At 39.1% G+C, this 18,021-nt stretch overlaps 2 protein-coding genes across 2 annotated transcripts in view; both read right to left on the minus strand.

The window, feature by feature from the left end:
* The window catches only part of Abca13 (ATP binding cassette subfamily A member 13), a 438,342-nt gene that overhangs the window by 170,726 nt on the left and 249,595 nt on the right, over nt 1–18,021 (minus strand). Inside the window, exon 42 of the mRNA XM_028777793.1 lies at nt 13,783–13,888. Coding sequence (XP_028633626.1) covers nt 13,783–13,888 — 106 coding nt within the window. The remainder of the gene's footprint in view (nt 1–13,782; nt 13,889–18,021) is intronic.
* On the minus strand, nt 10,053–10,973 carry LOC114629746 (armadillo repeat-containing protein 10-like). Its single transcript, XM_028777808.1, has one exon. The coding sequence runs from the start codon at nt 10,971–10,973 to the stop codon at nt 10,053–10,055; it is 921 nt and encodes a 306-aa protein (XP_028633641.1).

Here is an 18,021-nt window from a genome sequence, read left to right on the forward strand (position 1 = left end):
GCGCTGCACTGTGAGAGTCAGAGAGGACCACAAGATCTTATTAAAAGGTTTCTGCCTGGTCTGGTGAATAGGAGCCACTTTACAGAATGGACAGTTAACTCACACAAAGATCATCTCAAAGCAGTCAGAGGGCAGAGCCTGTGGGCAGGGGGATGAACAGTTTTGAGGATGCTGAGTGCTGGGGGCAGCTTGCCCTGCTGAAGAAATGAAAAGCCATGCATGAGAGAAGGAAATCCAGAGTCTGCTTTGTATCTTCTTAGGAGTCTATGGGCAGAATTTGGAACCAAGAGGACAGAAGTTATTAAACTTCTTTAAGGGAGTATAATGATATCAAATAATTTAAAGAATGACTAGAAGCAGTGGATAGAATGCCCCAGTGGGGATCCAGGGAAAACTGGTTATGTAGAACAAAAGAATGGTTGGTTCATGAATATCTCTGACATTACTGGCTTGTCCACTGTCTACAGCAATGGCATACTCCTACACCAAGAACAAAAAGGAGAAAATAATTTATGGGCAGGCAGTTTGAATTTGGATATTCACTGGTACAGGCACCTTGGAGATATGTAGAGTGAAGATGTAACTGTGTAGAACAGTGAGTGGTTCTCAACATTCTTAACACTGTGACCCTTCAATATACTTGCTCATATTGTCATAACCCCACACACAAAATTATTTCATTGCTCCTGTTATGAATTGTAATAAATATACCTGATATGGATGATAGTTGATATGTGACCCTCCCAAGAGGGTCACAACACACAGGTTAGAACCACTGGTTTGGAGGTAACCAGAGAAGCATTCTGAACTAATCTTACACCTGTGACCAGCAGTGGCACAGGAGCAAAATGGCCAAGGCTGAAACAGTGGCCTCTGGGAAAGCTGGAAAGAGAGAAACGTGAGCATCTAGGAATGGCTGAGATGTGGACTGTAATGAAGAAAGCAAATTGAGGAGGAATAATATTCAGAAGAAAATTAAAATGTTAGATCTTAGAGTCCATACACAACCCTCTTCTAAAAGAAAGAAGTCATGATTGCCAGATAAGGACATCTGTTGGCCTATGAAGCTAATGACATGTTAGTCACCAGTAAAGGCAGAACAGGCCCTCCAAGTGTGATCATGGGGGATAACAGAGACCTGAAAAGGCACATGCAGGACAGGAGCTTGCTCAGGTCATTAGGTAGCTCAGGCTATGACAGCAAAGTAGGCAGTTTAAAGTATTTCCTGCTTTAGAGGCAGGAAGTACATGGTCATGTCCACTGGGATGTTGTTCTATGAGAATTCTCTCCTTGTCTTGTAGATGGTATTTGATCTCTGTATCTTTGATCTCTTTTTTTATTCCATTTCCATTCTCTTGAATGCCGTGGCTTGATCACCTTCCCCCGGGGCACCAATTATGTTGGATGAACATCTACCCATGTGATTTCATTTAACTGTAACCATAATTGTTTTAAGCATTTTGTATTCAGGACTAGGACTAGGGCATTGACATATATAAATTGTGGTAGAATGTAGTTGAGTTCACCATAGAGGTGAATTGCTAGAAAGTAGCAGAGATTAACTAGAACAAGAATTTGTTATTTTAAGAAGAGGAGGAAAAGCCCCGGAGGTGTGTGTGGATAAACAGCACCTTCTGGGAGCTTGTTAGAAAGACATAATGTAGGGCCCTCCCAGGCCTACTGATCCAATAACATATGGTTCAGCTTAATCACCTGAGCTTATCAAATGTCAAGTCATCATTTTGAAATGAGGTCACTTTTTTTTCTGCACGCTGATATATGCATACATACATATATTTCCATATGTATTACATATTGATTCAGAGAGATAGATAGACAATAGATAGATAGACAGACAGACAGACAGACAGATAGATAGATAGATAGATAGATAGATAGATAGATAGATAGACAGATAGATCAATGTAGCATCATAATAAACCTTAGTTTACTAGGCCTAGGGAAAGTCATTTCAAAAAAAGTAAAATGATGAGCCAAAGAGAGCTCATGACAGGTGTTGTGACTGGAAAGACAGCTTTGTGTTAGAAACACTGAGGTTTTGTGCAAGTCAGACAACCACTCTCTAGTTTACTTACAAATTAGCAGTAAGGATCAAATACGAAAGAGTGAGTACATGATGGACCCCAGAATCAAGTCTGATACATTCAGGGGAAGAAAAATAAAATGATAAATTCTTTTGCCATTAAAAAGTGACTTTTACCCCACTGTGTAGACCCAGTAACACTATGTAGTTTGAGACACCAAGACATCAGTCTTCAAAACTCATTTCCATAGAGCTGCTGGGTCCCTATGATTTAGAAGTATATATTTTATATTTTATTTTGCCTTCATCAATCTTTTTGAGCAGTGAGTTACTTGAGACCTGGCCCTTGGAAGATATACAGCTTGTGTTGAAGGAAGGGACTTGCATAGACAGGTGTAGCCTGAAGCAGTTGTCAACAGGAGTCATCCATCACCATGTCTATAGAAGAGAAAGCCTTCCCTAATAGTTATTCTAAGAATGGAGTTCATCTAGTCTAGATCTTACAAAAGGAGATGATGTTTACTAAATCAACATATTTAGGGGATTGTAATAACAGTCTCTCTAGCATTCTGACTTAACATTCTTCTAAAGGTATACCTACTGAGGAACATAAATTTGACTCATACTGAGTTTTATGTGAGGATTTTATTGATTGCAATAAAAGCTGGCAAATGTAGGTGATCTCGAACCAATTTGATTTACTATGTCTTGGACTAATTTTTTTAATTAGCAATGAAAGACTTAAATGAAGTTTTAAATTATGTTCTAGGCCAAAACTTTGTAATTTAAATAATGAAACTGTGTTTTTACAACATATTAATACTAAAAACAGAAATGGTTCTGTTTCCTAAATACTGTGCCTTTAAATTCAGACACTCTGTTTTCAGACTTCATGTGGCATTAGTTCTTAGCACACAATTCATGTCTAATACATTTATACAGATTTTCCCTAATATTCCCCAGGTTAAGAATGTACAAATTATCAATTTGTAAATGCATGTGCTATTACAGTGTAACATTTGTAGGGGGACGCATTTGTATTGTGTGTTATCCTAATAACAGTGTTTACACTCTTGTCATATTTCTTTAAATAACTGCTACATACAAAAGTAATTAATGTATCTTAAGAGAAATTAATCCTCAAAATTTAAACCTTTTGATAAAAATAGCAAAAACTGAAAGCATTTAACAGATATGCACCTTTTATGAACAAATTATAGAAACAATAAGACATAGAGACAAACTATGATATATATTATAATTATGTTAAATTGCCCATGTAATAGTATGAATCTCAGGGGAAAAAAGGTTGGAAAATCTGACTATTACTTATATGGAAAGTTTTGAGGTTGTTTGTTTGTTTGTGTTTTAAGTGCATTTGTCCTAAAGTGATGAAAACATCCCCAGGGGAGCCATCTTGGGTGAGGGGACTGTGAGGAGCCTATAGAATGCCTGTCACTGCTCAGCCTCACCTGGGTAACACACAAGTCTGTGTCTTCTAGTAGTATGGCAAAGGTCTTGGCCACTTGCTACAAAACATGTTCAGTCATGTCAGTAAAACTAAACTTAAAGCAGTTTCCTTAAATATATATAAAATTCACAAGTAAAGATAAAGGAACAGCATTATTAAACAGGAAACTCACGTGGTTGGTAAATATAAAGGACTCAGGTGACAAAGCATAGTTCAGGATGTTGTGCTGATTAAAAGCTAAAACAATCCACAGATTCTCATATCCTGTCCACCACCCTCTCCTGAGCATGACTGAGACATTGCATAACATAGTGTTCCTGAGAGTCAATACACAGGTATGATGGAAGTCCTCAATCAGTGTCTAAAACAGATTTTCCTGCTCAATTTGCAGAAGAAAAAGCCGCTTCTGGTGAGAGGGGCAAAGTTAAGATCTGGAGGTTTAAATAATTTTATAGCAACTCCAAAACATTAAGATCTGTATCAGACAAGAAAACCTTGACTACTCTGTTTCAGAAGGAAAGAAGCATGGATGTGAAAGGAAGGAGGGAGGGAGGGAGGAAGAGAAAGAAGGGAGGAAGGAGGAAGGAAGAAGGGAAGGAAGGAAGAACGGAAGGAAGAAATTATCTAGAGTCAGAAAATGCAATAAATGAATTAGGAGGAAAAAATATCTCAGTGTATGTGACTAGCACAGGAAATTGTCAATGACCTTTAGGACAGCCATGAAAGTCTCTGAATCTGAGAGAGACCGAAAATAGATAAAGATGGAAAAAAGAATTCAGAGTCCAGAGATTCAAAGGAACCAGTGTGTGTGTGTGTGTGTGTGTGTGTGTGTGTGTGTGTGTGTGTGTGTATTTGTGTGTGGTGTGTGTGTATTTGTGTGTGGTGTGTGGTATGTGGTGTGTAGTGTGTGTGTGGTGTGTATGTGTGTATGTATGTGTGTGGTGTATGGTGTGTAGTGTGTGTGTGGTGTGTGTGTATTTGTGTGTGGTATACATATTGTGTATGTGGTGTGTATGTGTGTGTGTATGTGTGTGGTATGTGTTGTGTAGTGTGTGTGTGGTGTGTATGTGTGTATGTATGTGTGTGGTGTATGTTGTGTAGTGTGTGTGTGGTGTGTATGTGTGTGTATTTGTGTGTGGTATATGTACTGTGTGTGTGATGTGTATGTGTGTATGTATGTGTGTGGTGTGTGTGTCTATATGTGGTGTTTGTGTTGCCGGGGAGGATTTCAGATTCACAGAAGGAAAAATAAAAAGCAGAAATATTCCAAAATGTACAAAAGGAGATCAAAGAGTTCCAGGGAGCAGAAAACAAACGTCTACTAAGATTCTTTAGAAATAAGCTCCTGGCCACCTCGGAGCACTCTCACAGTTGTAAGGGAAGAGACATCAGCACAGAGAACAAAGCACAGGGGTCTCAGAGGAAAGAGAGAGGCAATGAGAAACCACACGAAATAGAAGAAGTATTTCTGTCAATTGATTTTTTTTACAATTCGCAAAAATGCCCTTTAAAATGAAGGTAAATTAGAAGTTTATAAATAAACAAAGGCTAAGCTCATGCATTACTAAACAGGATACCATCCAAATAATGTCTTAGGGTATCTCAAATTAAAATTGAAGTAAAACAATGCCCGGATAATAAAACACAAGCAACCCAAAATGCAAACTTTTATAGTAGATAAAAATACATGAATTAAAAATCAGTAATTTTCAATTTGCCTTATAATACTTTTCATTTTCTATAGAGCTTAAAAGACAAAATCATAAACAGCTATAAATTTGTATAAATGGGTACATAATATCTAATGCCATTTTGAAAATAATATCATAAAGTGGGTAAGATTGGCTTACAAATAAAGTTTTTCTTTGTGATTAAATTCAGCTTAGAATTAATTTAAGATGGATTATAATTCCACGATATACATAGTCTCATTGGCAAACATCTTAAATGTGTAAAATACATATAAATGAAGATTTAAAACAGAAAAATAATATGTCATTTAAAAATAAATATAGATGAGTCAGTAATGCACAAACAGGGTATAGAAAGTCCTAAGACATAAAATAAGAGCCAAAATGCTAAATAGCTACAATTAAGCTGAAATTATCTTAAATATGAATGAATTAATATGTATATCAAAAGACACAGAGTAAATATCTTAATTAAAAGGTAGGCTTCAACTATATTCTGTCTAGATAAAACAAATTTCAGGCTTAGGAGACATATACCAAAACAGCATAAGAGTGGAAGGATATACATATATATAGTACCAAGAGTAACCAAAACAAAATAGGGATGGCTACATTAATATCTTAGTAAAAAGAATGAATAGAAAACAGTTACAAGAGAAAAGGACAAGTCACATATTGGTGTCCATTCCCCAACCCACAGCACACCTGCCTCCCAAGAGGCCTACTCCAAATCATGACACCACACTATCTGCCTCCCTCCTGGGAGGCTTGCTCCAACCCAGGACACCCAAGCCAGCCAACCAGAGACAACCAGATGGTAAAAGGAAGCTGTAAAAACATAATCAGTAGACCTTGATGCAATATGCCACAGAACCTAGCCCTCCTACTATAGCAAGCCCTGGATATCCTAATACACCTCAAAAGCAGGATTGTGACCTTAAATCCCATCTCATGAAGATAATAGAGGCCTTTAAAGAGGATATAAATAATTCCCTTAAAGAAATACAGGAAAATACAATCAAACAGGTTAAGGAAATGAATACATCGGTCTAACACCTAAAAATTGGAAATAGAAGCAATAAAGGAAACACTAAGAGCGGCAACCCTGTAGATGGAAAACCCAGGAAAGAGAATAGGAACTTAGACACAAGCACCACCAACAGAATACAAGAGATGGAAAATAGAATCTCAGGCAAAGAAGAGACTTAGAAGAAGTTGATACATCAGGCAAAGAAAATGCCAAGTGTAAAAATCTAACGCAGAACATCCAGGAAATTTTGGACCCTATGAAAAAACCAAACCTAAGAATAATAGGAATAGAAGAAGGTAAAGATTCCTAATTCAAAGGGCCAGAAAATATCTCCCACAAAATCATAGAAGAAAACTTCCCTAATCTAAAGAAAGAGGTGACTATAAACATACAAGAAGCTTACACAAAATCAAACAGATTGTACCAGAAAAGAAAACCTTCCTGCCATAAAATAATCAAAAAACAAAATGTATGGAACAAAGAAAGAAGGTTAAAAGTTGCAAGGGGAAAGGTCAAGTAATAAATAAAGGCAACCCTAACAGAATGACACCTGATTTCTCAGCAGAGATTCTAAAAGCCAGAAGATCCTGGAAAGATGTCTTGTAGACTCTAAAAGAACACAGATACCATCCTAGACTACTAAACACAGAAAAACTTTCAATTACCATTGATGGAGAAACCAAAATATTCCATGAAATTCTAAACTTAAACAATATCTTTCTACTAATCCAGCCCTACCAAAGTTACTATAAGGAAGACTCTGATACAAAGAGGCTAACTACACCCTAAAAAAACACAAGAAATTAATCATCTCAAAACAAAACTAAAAGACCACACACACACACACACACACACACACACACACACACATACACACACACACTACCACCTCCAACATCCAAATAACAGGAACTAACAATAATTGGTCATTAATATCTCTCAATATCAATGGATTCAATTCACCAATAAAAAGACACAAGCTAACAAGAAGACATAAAAGCATAAACAGGATCCATCATTCTGCTGTATATGAGAAACACACTTCAGAAACTAAGATAGACACTTACTTCAGAGTAAAGAACGAGCTGGAAAAAGATTTTCCAAGTAAATGAACCCAAGAAGCAATCTGGCATAGAAATTCTAAAATCAAATAAAACAGACTTTCAAACAAAAGTCATCAAACGAGATAAGGAAGGACTCTTCATATTCATCATATTCATATTCATCAAAGAATTAAGATGGCATCTTAATTCTGAATATCTATGCCCCAAATGCAAGGGCACTCACTTCTATAAGAGAAACTTTACTAAAGCTCAAATGACACATTCAACTCCACACAATAATAGTGGACAACTTCAACACCCCACTTTCACCAATGGGCAGGTCATTGAAACAAAAACTAAACAGAGAAACAATGAAACTAACAGATATAATGAACCAAATAGTTTTAGCAGGTATCTAAAGAACCAAAAAACAAAAGAATATACCTTCTGAGTACCTCACAGAACATTCTACAAATTTACCATACAATCATATAATCATATAATCAAGCAAGTCTCAATAGATACAAGAAGATTGAAATAAACCTTGCAGGCAAATGGATGGAGCTAGAAAGTACCATCCTGATTGAGGTAACCCAGACCCAAAAGGATATACGTGGTATGTACTCACTGATAAGTGACTATTGGCCATAAAATACAGAATACTCAAGATACTTCCCACAGACTCAAAGAAGTAAAACAAAAATGAAGTCCCAAGTGAGGAGGCTTGAGTCTCACTTATAAAGGGGAAACAAAATAGTCATGGGAGGCAGAGGGAGAGGGGGAGATAGGTGGGAAAGAGGGAAGGGGCAGGATCAGGTGTGGGAAGAAACAGAGGAGAGGCCCAGAGGGCCAGGAAAATGGTGGAAATATACAGCTGCTAGGGATTAGTAGGTGGGAGGAATCTCTAGGAACTCCCAAAGACCTGGGATGGGGGAGGCTCCCAGGTATCAATGTGGGTGATCTTAGCCGAGATGCGTAATAGTGGGGATATGGAAGTTGAAGAGGCCACCTCCTGTAGCCACACAGGACCCCCAATGTAAGGATAAGGGCACCTACAAAAGGTTCAACCCAAAATTTGATCTGTCTTTCAAAACAAAAGAAAAAAAAACACAGGGAGAAAGATGGAGCAGAGACTGAAGGAATGACCTAACTTGAGACCTACCCCATGGGCAAGCACCAACCTCTGACACTATTAATGATGCTCTGTTATGCTTACAAACAGAAGCCTAGCATAACTGTATTCTGAGAGACTCTACCCAGCAGCTGACTGAAACAGATGCAAATACCCACAGCTAAACCTTTTCTAGAGGTCAGGGACCCTTACAGAAAAGTTGCAGGAAGGACTGATGGCCCTAGAGGGGATAAGAACCCTAGAGTGACCTATAGTGTCACCTATGTGAGCTCTCAGAAACTGAACTATCAACCAAAGAGCATAGACAGAGTGTACTGAAGCCTCTGGCATATATGCAGCAGACGATATCCTTATCTGGCCTCAGTGGGAGAGGAAAACATGCCTAATCCTGTAGAGACTTGTGCCAGGGTGGAGAGATACCTAAGAGTACCCCATTCTCTCAGAGGTGAGGAGAGGTGGTATAGGGAGAGGGACCCTGTAAGGAGGAAACTGGGAGTGGGAGCAGCATTCCAGCTGTTAATAAATAAATATTTTTTAAAAAGAGAGAAAAGAGACATTCTACTGAAATTTTTATACAAAGAAATTAATCATAGTTGATATGACAATTACAAACACATAAGAATCAATCAATAGATTTTTTTTATGTATGCCATGCATTTTTCCATTTTATTAAAAAAATTATGCAATTTATGCTCAGTAGACATCCAAACAGTAGAAATAGGTACACAAAGAAATCCATGTATCCAGGTCCCAGTCCCATGCCCAGAAGTTTTACGTATCATTCTAGAAATGTTCTGTTATTAAGAGAAAAAAAAAAGACCCTAATACATTGTTTCACAACATGCTTTTAAAACAACCATTTCATGGGTGTATTTCTTCATCCATCTGGTCCGACTCATCAGGTCACTCGTTTTTAAAGGGCCGCTGCTAGGTCTGCCTGGCTGCCTATGGGTGGAAACTTGAATTGCTCTCCAGTATCTTACACACGGGGGTAAGCAGTAAGAAAACCTTGCCCCTGTAAATGGAAGTAGAGTCTTACTGATCAGAAATGCTTCGGGCAGAGTCTCAAGATGAACTCAGACTTGCAAGCAGTACAGTGGGGTTTGGGGGTGGACTGGAGCTTGCAGTATTCGCTGCTTTGAGGAACAAGGCCCTTGCTGTGGTAGTTCCAGTCTTCAACTCAGCACCTAACGCTGTCTCATGAGCAACTGCAAGTCACTCCCAGAAGTGAGGATTGCACAGAGAAAGGCCACTGTTACGTCAGGAAACCACTACATACTCAGTAAGTGTCTCCAGTGCAACCCCTCATAGTCATTTAATAGCAGTAGAATCCTTCAAAATAATCCCGAATCTGTCATAATTGCCATAATGCCAATCTGTCCATGATCGTAACTAGACGTTGGCCCCAGAAGTGATTCACATCCTCTGAAGCTTCCAGACTACACTCAGTCCCCAACCCCCAAATCTGAACTACTCTGAAATCTGACATTTGAGCATCATGTTGGATTAGAGCTGCTCACACTGACGTTTACTGTTTAACTCCATCAGCTGAAAGATCCCTTTAAAGGAAGGTGTAAGTTCTGGCGTGCTGACATAAGACTGCGTTTACTCTTTGATTCTATGGTAAAACCGGTGCAACAATCAGAACGTCGGCTTTATTGCTAAAGCCTTCTCTTTCACATCCACATCGTGATGGCGAACCAAAGCTTTCATTCTCTGGGCACATTTTTCTCCATACAACAGGAAAAACAATGACCCTTCAGCAAAAGGAAGCCGATTAGCTAACCGGCCTTCCACTTTGAGGCAATTATTTATATTCTGAAACATCGTAAGAGCCCGAAGAAGAATCTCATTTGCCATTTGGCCATCATACAGGGAAAGGAATGAAGTATCCACTTGGGCACTCAGTAGTTTTCCTGTCATGGCTGGATTCTCAGACAAATTCAAAAGCAGCTTCAAAACCTGAACCTTGGTGCTTCCGTTTCCAACAGACAGCAGATGGAACAGGCCAGTGATGTAGCTGCCGAGCAGGTACTGGTATTCATTGGTGACCATCATGTTTGTCAGCAGCCTCAGTCCAGCCAGCTGCATGGCAGAGTTCAGGGAATCAGCAAGCACATCCTCACAGACTCGACGGACGTAGATCCTTATCTTAGGCTGATTTTCAACATTCACACTCAGGTTACTTAGTGCATTTAAAGCTTTCTCTTTAATACTTTGGTTGAGAGAGTTGATTTTGTTTCCAACAATTGGGATACCACTCAACTCACGAATAATGGCTTGGTTAGTGGAAAAGGCTGCATTATTTCCTAAGGTGACTAAGGCTCTTTCAGTAATTACAGGATTGTTGGTTGACTCCAGCAGGTACAGAAGTTTCTCAAGCTGTTCCTCATTTAAGATATCATGACAGGAGTCATCAGTTATGTCTTCTGCAGACCGCGAAGGACGCGGCTGGCCCCTGCCTCGCCACGGTCCTCGAGTCAGCCGGTAGATACGGTAGCAGGGGCTGCCGCCCAGGACCAGCCCTGATGCCACCCAGCCCACGTCCCGCGTGCCACCCATGCTGCTGCTACCGAAAAGCGGGGAGCCAGAAAGCCAGGACCACATGCAGGTGCAGCTGGGCCAAAACCAGCCTAGAGAAAGGAAATGGGGTGGAGTTCGCAATATATCTTGTAAGCATATAAAGCAACAAAAGAAACAAAGAGAACTCAGACATTTCCATAATAACAGAAAGAAACATCAATATTCCACATTCAGTAATGGTCAAAAAAATCCATTGACAGGACAGCAAGGCTAAGGAATTGGAGTTAAAGGTAAATGTATATAAACTATTGAACAAATGGACAGGATAGACACAAATAGCTAACTCCACCCACAAAACAGCAGAATATTCATGAATTATATCCATAAACACATGAAGAACTCTCACAAGCAACAGTTTGAAACCACTTGAAAACTAATTTGAGAAAGCAAGTTAACCAAACCTAAGATGTATGTAAACCCACTGTTTTGTAAGCTGATTTAAAAAGTAATTTAAAAGAGTTTGAATGGTTGCAGTACAGGAATGGGCAGCGGTATTCTCATCAGACCTGAGCTATCGAATGGAAATATCAGTGCCAAACATGGGTACCCCTCTTCAAGTTATTGATCAAGAAGACCCCAGAATTCCTGCAAAGGAACACAATCTGTTCTCATTTCTCCTGTTGTCCGGCCATAACTAAATGATAAAACCCTGTTGCTGAAGATACCCCTTTGGTTTCATGGCATAGTGAAATCAAGCTGGAATTCACTGAAAAAATTCCTCTGTTCTGGCTACCATAGTGTCAAAAGGTGCTATGCAGGTTACAGGAGGGGAAAAGGTAGGGAAATGGCTGTATCCAGCCTTGGACCTTGTATGCTACAATACTGAGATCTCAGAAAAGATAGGTGCTCTAGAACAATAGTGACATTGCTGTTATAGATATAACCAATCACTCTTCTGGGATGGCTTGGAAGGGAACCACAAGGCCCCATTTTTAGCTAAGGAGCTTTTAGCAATGAATGGCTGATGGAGACAGGGGAATCAGCTAATTCCAGGGGTGTAGAATTAGGTTGCCAAGGTTCAGTGCATTACCCCATACCCATAGGCATCAGATCGATAATAATTGGACTAGGTGAGTTATTTTTTTTATTGTAGATGACATGAAGGTGGGAATGTGTTGAGGCACAGGAGGAAGTTAGAGGGAAAATGTGGGGGTGGGTATGACCAAGATACATTATATACATGTATAAATGAAATTATCAAAGAACAAATATGATATTGATGTGATTAATAGCAACAGTCATTTCTTCAAAAATTTTACTAAACAGCCAATAAGTGTATGAAGAAATGGCCAGCATTACTAATCAGTGTATTGGTGAGGACAAGGAGAATTGGAATCTTAATGCTGCTGGTAAAAATATGAGGTATAGACTGATAAGATTCTTTCTTTAATGGTTAAGCATGTGATTCAGCAATTCTATTCATAGGTATCTCTACTTAAAAGTACATACTCACCAAGCATTAGTTTAGGGGCATGTTCTAATGGTAAAAGAAAAATTGGAAACAACCCAAGGTTTTATCAACTGATAAATAGAAATAAGAATGTGGTACCCACATGCAATTGGAGTTTTACTTGTCAACTGAAAGAAAAATGTCTTCATAGAAGCTTGTCACAAGGACCAGCTATATCCTTTATCCACATAAAATGTCAACAGCAGGCTAATATGGAATGATAAGACATATGCTTGAAGTCCCTTAAAGCTGGAACAATGGGAAACCTGCAGAGTGATGGATAAGTGACATAATGTTCTGTTTGAAGTATTAATAAGAACAGTCCAAGGTAGAGTGAAGTAATGGATGCACATGAGTAAGAAGACATTGAATTGTGTATTTTAAATGGGTAAATTGTAGCTAATAAAATTGTATCTCAATAATACATTGTGAACAGTAGGGATATTTGACATAATTGCTATAGAAATGCAAATCAACATCATCATTAGAAACCCACTGAACATCTATTTTGACAACCAATGTATGTGTCTTATACCTGATATTATCAAGAGAAGGAAAAGAAATAAGGCATTGCAACATCCATACAGTGCTGGGGAGACTCAATCACCACATCAGCTTTAATTCTTGTGATTTATCCTGTGGTGTGGGGGTCTCTGTCCCCGAAGTCTGAAGTTTCTGAAGAAGAGGTGTCACCGTTAATATCTCTAGACCCAGGCTCCATGTGTATTGGTGAGTTGTAGCTAACGCATGACTGGAAGTGCGTGGAACTAGAACCATGGTCTGACCTATGAAAACCAAACCTGGCTTCTGCGCAGCTCCTGATACTTGCTCAAAGAAGCCACATAGGATATAAATCTAGCTGAAATGAGACCATGAACCTGCAGCAGCATCACATGTGAGCAAGACTGGTCAAATTCAAGGCTGTGTGCAAAGTCTGGGACACAGAATTATGAACACAAGTCTCAGCTTTGGTGCTTCCGTAAGCCACGTAAACCCATTATTAGTAGCATACAGTTGCACCTCATAAATATGACATGGACTTAAGTAGTTTTGGTCTGTATATGGTTATGATAAACCCAGATAAGCAAGGTCTAGTATACTAATTGTGTACAGTGAGAAATTTCTGATAAGTAAGTCATGTTTTTCAGAAAAGATAATTTTGGCCCTTTACACGCCAGGATATAAACCAACTCTGATGTAAATTTTCTCAGAGGTGATCAGACCACCTATTTCTGCCCCATGATGAGGCATTTGCTATTCTTCCTTTAAAACAAATGATGTTAAATAAGGTTGGTAGCCTTTGCCTTAAAGAGAAATGCAAAAGGCTACACTACTTACAGTGGCGAGGAGAGGGTCCTACAGGTCTCTCATTCTGAGGCTCTACTTTGTTGTCTGGAGTGATATTAGACATTTTGTTGGTATCTTGCAGAAGCATCAAAAACACCTTTGGGGAATTAAGATAAAGGAAATAAATATATTTTACATCTCTACAAATTACACTTACTTGTACTTCTTTTGTCCCAATCACCCATTAGGTAATAACAACACATACCAAATACATCCTATGCTTCATTTGTCATTCATTTAATTAGTGTAACTCTAAGACAACATGGAATTCTATAATATAATTGATAGCCTCCACCACAAAGGATGTAAATCTAGCTGAAATGAGACCAAGAACCTGCAGCAGCTACACGTATGAGCAAGACTGGTCAAATTCACCAAGTATACTGGGTGGGAAAAGGACAGGAAATAGCACCTATGCTCAAGTCAAGTCAACTTGAGTTTGCAACTCACTGTGCCAGCATCTTAGAAATCTCAAAACAAAAACAAACAAAAAAAACAAAAAAATAAATAAATGAATAAATAAATACCACAAAATACCCTCAGGAGTCATGTATTTAAATAATATGGTTTATTTAGGGTGGCTGGAAACGCATCAGTAAAAACCACCCACTGAATATATGTCCCCCAGGACTTCTGATATACCATGTCACTAAGGCAATTAAGTTGTGACTTATTGGTGCCTCTATTTAGTTAGAGCTGGAAGAAGACCAAGATTGATGTGTATAAACCCTGAGATGAGTCTGAAATCAACAAAAATATGGTGAAAGGAAAATGAGTATGAGGCAAGACAGCAGGATGTGTGGTGTGCTAGGAACAATGAAGCCTTTGCTACATTTGAAAACCCGAGGGACACTTAGAAATGGCTGACCTAAGGTCCTCCAATGTACACCAAGGAGCAGTCATCTACGAGGGGTGCTTTAGCTGCACCTGAGAAGTCAAAGATACTCAGTCATGTAGCAGTGTGGCTCTATGAAGAAGGCACAGGCTCTCTCACTGACAGTGCTGGGCCAACTCTGTGACCACAGACACAGGGCTCACCACACAGGGCTATGAGAATGTCTCATCTGTAAAGCCAGTGATGACCACATCTGTCCCATGATTGGCAGATTCTGGCTCAAGAGGCTTGGAGCATACCTTGGATGCATGAACTATCTGAACTATCATCATGTCTGTAGACAAAATTCACTGCTGAGAGAAGCACAATATGCTGTCCATGTAGCCATCATATACATATTCTTCCATCCCACCCATCTCTGCCCATATCTACCACAAAAACATCCACAGAGATCCAGGTCCCTCTGGCCCTGGCCACACTTCTAGGGTCTTAGTCTCACTGTCTGTCCAACAACTAGCTCATCCTCAGCATGTCCACTCTCTTCCTGAACTTCTGACTTAGAATAAAAAGCATCATGAGTCTGAGTCCTCTAAAAAAGCCAAGAGTCATGAATATGTCAGCTCGATCCTGGTCTGACCCTTTCAGAGGAAGACACATGGAGAGGGCCCCAGAGACTGAAGCAGAGAGCGAGCAAGCCCACAGGGAGAGGTTTATACTCTCTCTTCATGTGGTTAATTAGTGGGAGAGAATCCTACTGAGTAAAAGCTGTATCTTCAACACTGTTCAAGGTCAGAAGGTTTTGTTAGATCTTAAGTTGTTCTCTCCATTGAATGATAACAAATTCTACTGATTCGCAGCAAGATCTCCAGGAAAAGCTGCAACACTAATCCCACTACAAATAAAAACAGTGTTGAAAATAACTTAGAATAACATAGCACATACATGCCAGTCATACATCCCTGGATACATTAGTTCATCACTGTGTGACTTAATGATAATAATAAGACACATGTTACAGGACCACTGAAAGTAATAAATGTATTTATAAGAGAGACTGATGGGGACCATGCCTGGCATGTAACATGCTCATGCTGTCTCATCCTGATTTGCCGAGGACAACCACACATGATAGGCTTCATTATGTAATTCTCGAATCAATCTAATAAGATAAGTACTGCTATCCCCACTGTAGATGAAGGCTTGGAGGATTAGCACACTAATCATTCACTGAGCACATATACATAGGATGAAATTAGAAACAAGAGTGTGAGCTGAGAATTATTCACTGAATGAGAACTAGTCTATGAGTTTTATTTTGAAAGAAAATGTTATTTGATGGTTGGCCATTTGTAACTATATCATGAAGCATATTTTTATTTCAATAGATGCATTTTACAACAGTCTTCATGCCTTCTTTTTTAAACTCCCATCTCTTATACACAGCCCACACCACACACACACACATACACACACACACACACCCCTATGCAGATGGATGGACATGTATGTGACTAAGACTTTGAATATATACATGTTGTTTGTATGTTTGTACATATTGGAAAAAGAAGCAGAATAAGACATGGGTTTTCCTGAAACCATCTCAAAGGGCAGTTGGATGTGTTATCAGAACAATTAGCACGTAGGCAGCAGTATCTGGGTGCTGTGTGCTCAGTGTTTCTCCAGCTCAGGAGTGTATGAGGCAAACAACAAATCCAAGATCATAAGGAAGAGAGGAATGCCATCTAGTGTTTACTCTCCTTAGCTGCAGGCACACTGACCAGGGATTTCAGGGACTAAAATGTCAAAGGAGCCCAAGGGACAGGATAAAAGGGTCACATTTCTCAAAAACAACTTGAAACTGAATCCTGTAGGCAAAGGTCTGGGCTTCTGGTGCGGACGTGCCTTTGCAGTTTGGATCTGTAAACCCTGTGCTAAATAGAAGCAGTCAGTCTGCTATTGCAAGCCTCCCATTTGGAACAATCTCATGGAACCCAAGCATTTAAAACAGGAGAAAATATATTAAAAGGATTCTAACATTCTACTAGGTTCTGGAACTATAAGTTGCCATTTTCAGTTCAAAGTATTCCTTATCATTTGACATAGGTTTTCCACAAAAGATAATCAACTTTGCTTCATCTCTCCATTTATGAAGAGATGTAAACTACTGTAAAAATTCTCATTATAGGTAAAATTGTGAAAGGCCTTCTGCTACAAACACCCCTACAGAATGGATATAAATGAGATATGAGCCCATGCATATGATATCATCTGATAGAGCTGACCATCTAATATGTAAGACACAATTTCTAGTCTATGAAGCATCTTGTATTTGTACACTTTACATAGAAGAGCCTCATATCTGTATACCTTGTCTTGTTCTTTGGATGTTTTCTCTGTCACTTATAGATTAAAAGGGGCCAGAGGACAAATGAGACAAATATTACACATGACTTTCTGTCTTTATACAAAAGGGTTGGATAATCATCTCTAATCTCATTGCATCTCACAAAGATTACATCAGGCATCTTAAAATCTTCACAACTGCTCACACTGCTCCTATATTTATGCAAACAAAATGAATAGATATGAAATATGCCATGTTGAGGTTAAATCCCAAAGATACTAACAAGAAAAAAATGAACAGAAAGCAATATAGCCTTAAATGCAATAGCTAGGGATTTTTCTGTCCTTTTTTCTTTTATTTTTTGAGGAAAATAATTCAACAGTTTGGACATCCTTCATTTGGGAACTTATGTCTCCTTAATTAGGAGAAGCTTCAGGGTGTATCCTTACTACCATAGTCTGGTGTCATCTGTATACTGATAGTGCTATCAATCCCTTGGGCTGGAGGGCAGTGGTTCATCGGCTGCACTCTCTGTTTAAAGGGTACTGGCAAATAGTGTCCGACCCCAGGCACAATCCACTCTCAAAGTGTCACTGTGATGGACTATACCCAGATATGGTCAGCACTCCCTGCCTTTGGCAGGTGCTAGAGAAACTGATGAGACTGACCTGCCTTCTAATGACAACAGAGTTGGGCTGACTGATGACAGTGGCAAAGATAGAATTGCCAAGCTTTAACTAAATTACAGCATGGCCTGGATTTTGTTTCAATGTCTCCTAAATGATATAGTTTTGCGTCTCTTTTTGTTTTCTATAAGCAAAAGATGACATCGTATAAAGATCTCAGATACATAGACACAGGAGTTACTAAGAATTTCTTCCAAATGCAGGGCTCTGGTCAAAACACCTCTATTGTACCACCCAGAGAGTTGTACCCAACAGTACTCTATCATCATACAGAAGCACCACTGCTCTGAGATGACTGCCTTGTCGTATCAAGCACAGCTTGGAAACCAAGGATGACACATCCATTACCTCATGATTTTGTAAGA

This window comes from Grammomys surdaster, unplaced genomic scaffold, assembly GCF_004785775.1.
Source record: "Grammomys surdaster isolate TR1022 unplaced genomic scaffold, NIH_TR_1.0 67, whole genome shotgun sequence".
Lineage (NCBI taxonomy): Eukaryota > Metazoa > Chordata > Mammalia > Rodentia > Muridae > Grammomys > Grammomys surdaster.